The 6,000-nt window shown below is 36.4% G+C and overlaps 1 protein-coding gene across 1 annotated transcript in view; it reads left to right on the top strand.

Annotated features, from left to right (window-relative positions):
- LOC126175458 (ribosome-releasing factor 2, mitochondrial) overlaps nt 1–4,556 on the top strand; it is a 225,111-nt gene extending 220,555 nt beyond the window's left edge. The window contains exon 15 of the mRNA XM_049922265.1: nt 4,082–4,556. Coding sequence (XP_049778222.1) covers nt 4,082–4,261 — 180 coding nt within the window. The 3' untranslated portion in view covers nt 4,262–4,556. The remainder of the gene's footprint in view (nt 1–4,081) is intronic.
- Nucleotides 4,557–6,000: the final 1,444 nt, after the last annotated feature.

The raw sequence follows: 6,000 nt of genomic DNA on the forward strand, positions 1-6,000 counted from the left end.
CAAATGTAGTGATCAGCTTATCCCTGATATTGTCAGGGACAGGTGACTTTTCAGTATTTTCAGTATGTCCACATGAAAACTGGGTAGTGATTAGCTTATCCCTGACATTGGCAGGGACAGGTGACTTTTCAGTATTTCCAGTATGTCCACATGGAAAACTGGGTTTGTCCAATACCTGGTTTTGTACAAGTATTTTTCAAAATACTTCCTCAATCCCTCATGTTTACTGATGATGATGTGTTGAAAACCTCTCGATGCAGCCTCTCTTGGATGGCTGTGGACCAATATTTGCCCAAGAAAGCTGGTTCAAATATGGCTTCTCCCAGCCATATCTGTTGCTCACAATAAAACACCACCTTGTGTATCCCCACAACAAACTATATCTTCTGTGCTTCTTTCCAGTCACAGGGTAACACATTGCAAAAAGCTCTGATAAACATTGTGGGGTTCATTCTGTTCTCCCTGTTGAAAAAATCAGAAATTGACAATGAGGGAGCAGACCCTCATCTGGTAATAAAGTAGACATACATGCAGTACTGTCTGTTGCGTGTGTGGCACTGCTCAGATGCCTCTGATTATACTCTTGGATATATTTGTGCAACTGATATTGAGATTGGCAATGCCTGTTACATTTTATAATTCCTTTCTTCTCCATTTAAAATGTTGGTAACAAATGGTTGATAAGTATTACTGCTATATGTCCTGTCCAACTGCACCTGGGTGCTTGCTATTGGAATCTGTCTTGTGACATTAGCAACATTAGTTAGACTGCTCTGCAACTTCTCTTCTGCTGCCTTTAAGATTAGCTCAGTCATAGCAGACAATTTGTTTTCTGTTTTCTTGACTACCTCTTCAACTGCTTCGACATAAATCTTACGCTGTTGTATGGCCTTCTGTGCAAGGTTTGTACCCTTCTCTAGCATTTGCACTTTGGCTCTGTCCTTTAAATTCTTTACGTCCTTTTCGATTTTTTCATGTGCTTTCTTTATGAATGTAGTGCCTTAATCTAAATTGCTCTACTGTACTGACAGCTCCTGTACTTCTTGCAATAAATCTTTATATAAAGATTACAACTCATTAACCTGTGATACTTTCTAAAGTTTGGCAAATTTCTTACTGAGCCTCTTGCATCTGAGTCTGCACATCACTCACAATCTTTAGTTTACATGCCATTTTAGCTTGCACCTCATCTATAGATGACACTTTTTGATCTATATTGTTTATCTCCTTAGACAAATCAATGAATAATTCCACCTTTGATTTCTTCCCCATATCTGCAAGTTTGCTTGTTGAATCATTATAAAGGCCATTGTGTGGATTTTGACTTGAATTATTGAACCTCTATGTTAGGAAAACCATAAATGTTTGCTTTTGCTCATTTTTAAAATCACAAAATTTTTTGTCAAGTATTTTGGTTTGCTGTGTAGAAAAATTGTTAAATACATTCTTCATCAGGTCAGTGAGGCCTTTATACATGTCCTGCATTGAAAGCCTTGACGACACATTAGCACCTTGTGTGCCTATTCTGTCTTGTTTCATCAAATTTGAAACAAATTCTCGTGACATGGAGAAATTGAAATTTATTGATTCTGCACTAGTGCGCCTTTCGCAGGCTTTGTATGACAAAATGGTTCTTGGTGAGATTTGGGAATTAGTCTTGTCTACAGTGAGCCTGGTAGCATCGTAAGGTAAGACATGATTGTCAGCAGCATAAATTGAATTTGAGTAATATTCTCGGATCTCATCAGTATGATTGATATTTTCGGTGCCACTATCCTTTGTCATCGCACCCACTGTGGTGACATTTTGAATCTCTACACTATTTTTGTAGTTGGCACAACCTTTTTAACTGGTTCCATTTTGCAAATCTTTTTTTAAAATAATAAATGTGAAATAAAACTGAATTTTAATCTTAAAATTGATTGTGAGAATTTTCCTGATCAGTACATGAGGTACTCTACACCATTATTGCAGCTAATTGATGCTGATTACAGTTTATGTATCAACATTCCAAAAATCAGAATAATTTTAACCCAGATCTCTAATGTTTTTTTTAAAAAATTCTCCAGAATTTTGACTGGATAGGGTAAGGAACTCATATTACTTTTGATCGAGGCTTTACCTAGTGCAGCCATGCAAGCTGTAAGTTGGAGTTCTTTCCTACCTTATGGACAATCTTCTTAAATGTTGCTGGTACAATTCCTCTGGCTAATCAGTTGTAACTTATGCATATCATGTGGTGTTTTTCCTTGGTTTTCTCTTCACATTGTTATTCCAATCATGAAACAAAGTAAATAAAAAGGCAATAGAATGTTACACAGTATGTTTTACATCAGTTAATTAGTGCACCTGTTTAATCTATCTGGACTGGTCAGGGAATGGTCACTAGTTCTACTGACTAATTAATAATTTTAAGAACAGTAATTATGATGGAAACTTTCTAGCACCGCACAAGTGGCACAACAATAGTGAGTCCACTTGGGAGTGAGTGTCTCAGCTAATTTACACACAGCAACACACACTCCAGACAGTCAGGCTCATGATTTTTCGTATACATGTAAAATCTGTAACATATAATATTGTATTATTAGTTGATTGTTGTGCAAGCCTTGAAGTCATTTACCTCCTCCACTTCTTAAAAGACAATGTTATGGTGCCCAGTTTTCTCTGCTTAAATTTCTTGCTTCCCTGAAGTTTTACAGGTACCAGTGACAGAGTTAGACAGATCAGGTGAAATAAGGAACCAATAAGTGACATTGACTTTGAACTATAACAATTAAAATATTTCACACTATTAGTGAACTGAACAGAAATCCACGTCCTCTCGCTATCATAGACAGATAAAGACAGACAGTACAAGATCAATGGAATGTCCAATGAGAGCTTTTACAAAACATAAGAATATTAATGCTCTTCATTTTTCTCGTTATCTCCACAGGCTTAATTGCTGTTTGTGTATTGCTTTTTAATCTTTGCTGTAAATTACAAAAGTGAATTAATGGATAAAAATAAACAGAGAAAAATAAAACATATACCCATATAGGTAAACCAACTTAAGTCCCAATACAAGATGCAGCAAAACAGCAAAATGGGCAGTACTGTGTTCAAGTTGTGGGGAAGTATAATTGCAGTGAACACATAGTGCGTAGTGCAGCGATCACTCTGTTGTAGAAATAATTCAAAAGCCAAGATCGCTCAAATATAATTGTTGACATCATTCAAAAATACATGGAGGTAAATGAAGGACCAGCTTCTGATTGACAAAATAAGTCTGGAGACTTGTGAAAGCTGAGAAACCAAACTACATGTGACATGACTCAACTACAAAAAATGCCTTTGCTTCACTGTCCCACATTTGTGTCTCAGACTGTCCGGGAAGACATCAGTGTCAGCAAAAATGGCAGGAATTTCACAAAAAATGTAATGGACCACTGGAAGACAGAACTGTTTGTTGGTAACTATAGTTATGGATTGGTCAACATCAAGTTAGGTATCTTCTAGAGTTATTCATTCCTTACATTGATGTTGGTTGTCACTATGAAACCAAGGAAATGAATTCAATTGCACACATTTTTCAATGGCACATGTGCTGCTTTCACTTGTTCACAATAATCTTGATAAAGTCCACTTTTGTATGTAGATAAGACAATACTCCCATTCTGTAAACAGTGCAATCTTGAAGACCATTCTTTGCTGTTTTCCCAGTGTTTTCCTACACCAGCTACCTCATGCTTCATCTTTATGTGTATTTAATTGGACCTCATTCCACACTGTTATCAGCAGTTAGTGTATTTTTGCAAGTGGGAGATGGACAGAGTGAAAATGAAATGATCGTACCCCCAGCAATGCCATACAATCATTTCATTGTCCCTCTATCCCTCTCCCACTCCCAAAAATACACCTGCCCTGTATCCCCAAGTTGCAACATGTGCATACTGTTAGCTGTGTGTGTCGTGTGTGTGTGTGTACGTGTGTGTGCGGAGTCGTGCAAGTTTGAAGTCATACTCAAAAAATAATAAGGTATTTTAAGGGTTTTAATAGAATATGACTGCTTTATGTAATTTTGTATTTTTATTTTAAGGTGGTGGTTAGCTGTGTACCACTTTCCGAACTGCTTGGCTATGCAACAGATCTCAGAACGATTACTTCTGGGACAGCAACCTTCAATATGGAGTTTTTCTCTTATAAACCAATGACAAGTGCAGAGGAAGCCAAAGCAATTGAAAGTGTTACTGGGTTTTCAACAGCTGCTTTTACATAGGTAGCTGCCACAAAATAACAGACATTCATTGTAAATGATAGTCTGACAAATGAGTTACATTTCTTTCACATGAGAAAATGGAAGTTGTAGATAACATAGTCAGTTTGTTGCATTAGATCAAGACATATAAATGCTTAACTCTGCAAGTATTCAAGACTTTGTCACATCCCAAGTTGGTAGATTAGTTTGATTTGTTGTTCATTCCATGTGCATGGCAGTTCATTACGATGTAGACTTTGTGGACTATCTCAGTGTGTGATGAAGATCACTTAACCAATAAATCATATAAATTATATTTTCCAAGTGCTACATGCTGGCCATATACATAGTTTTCCATTAGAATCCTATTCCTGAGGACCTGATAAATGAATTTAATTCCAGAAAAAATATATTTAGTGGGTAAATGAACCAAAATATATACATATGCATGCTTTGTTCCTTTACTCACCATGTTAAATTTGAGTAAAGGATAATTAGCATCATTTGCTCTTTCTGATATGTTTTGTGCATTATTACTAAAAAGTACTTTTGTTTTTGAACTCGGAAGTGGTGATCACAAGCTTAAGAGAGAAATAAATGTACTAAAAAGCCACTGTCAGTAGGTCAAGCTTTCGTCTAAAGAGTTTTTTACAAGATGGCCTGATAATATGTTACAGAATTAGGCATTTATGAGATTGTGAGATTTTGCAGGATGATCTTGCAACAATAGAGATGGGCAAACACAAATGGGATGAGTGTCAATGTAGTAAGCAACAGCAAGTTGGTCAGTTTATGCTACAGAAAATCAAGGTCAACATTAGAGTATACACTGTCCGTCAAAAAAAGTTCCAAGACTGATTTTATTTTTGGTTTATAAGCAAAATAAGCTCAGTAATTATGGGGACAACTTGAACTACCAACTGTAAACAACAGATGTACATTCATCAAGTCAGCTACATCTACATCTACATCTACATCTACATTTATACTCCGCAAGCCACCCAACGGTGTGTGGCGGCTGTGATCAGGCAGTGTTAATTAGTGGACATGCATCCATAATGTGTAAACATTGTTGTGTCACAAATCGATCTCTAAATGGAGTGTTCAAGAAATTCTCCAGAATGTTTTGAAGAAGAGATAAGGATGCGCAAAGTTTGTCCAGCATGACATGACTCCCAAACAAAAACGATGACATGTGGATGCTTGCTGCAACTTGACTGAAAAGCAAAAGAGGGACAATTCTTTTCTAAAAAAAACTTACAACAGGTGATGAGACTTGGTGTTATCTATAAAAATTTACCTCAAAATGACAGTGCACAGAAATTCACATAAATGGTCAATGCTTTGATGACATAACTGACATTCAAGCCAATGTCAAACAATGGAACATCCAGGATGGGATAATGACAATATTATGAAAAGGATAAATTGCTACTCACCATGCAGAGGTGATGCTGAGTTGAAGAAAGGCGCAACAACACTGGTATACATTTAAGCTTTTGGTAAAAAGCCTTTTGTAATAAAAAAACACACACATTCATGCAAGCACAACTCGTACAAACAAGACTACTGTCTCTGGCCATTGTGTTACACAAGTTGAACAACATCTCACAGAAGGACTTTCCTGACAGTTTCATATGTTTTTATGAATGTTCTGTGCATTTTACTTGATTGGGGAGAGTGTATGTAGAACACCTGAAACATTAAAAACTGTGTTCTTAACTTGTCTCTGTTTTTTATTAATCTAGTCTCAGAACTTT

This window comes from Schistocerca cancellata, chromosome 1, assembly GCF_023864275.1.
Source record: "Schistocerca cancellata isolate TAMUIC-IGC-003103 chromosome 1, iqSchCanc2.1, whole genome shotgun sequence".
Lineage (NCBI taxonomy): Eukaryota > Metazoa > Arthropoda > Insecta > Orthoptera > Acrididae > Schistocerca > Schistocerca cancellata.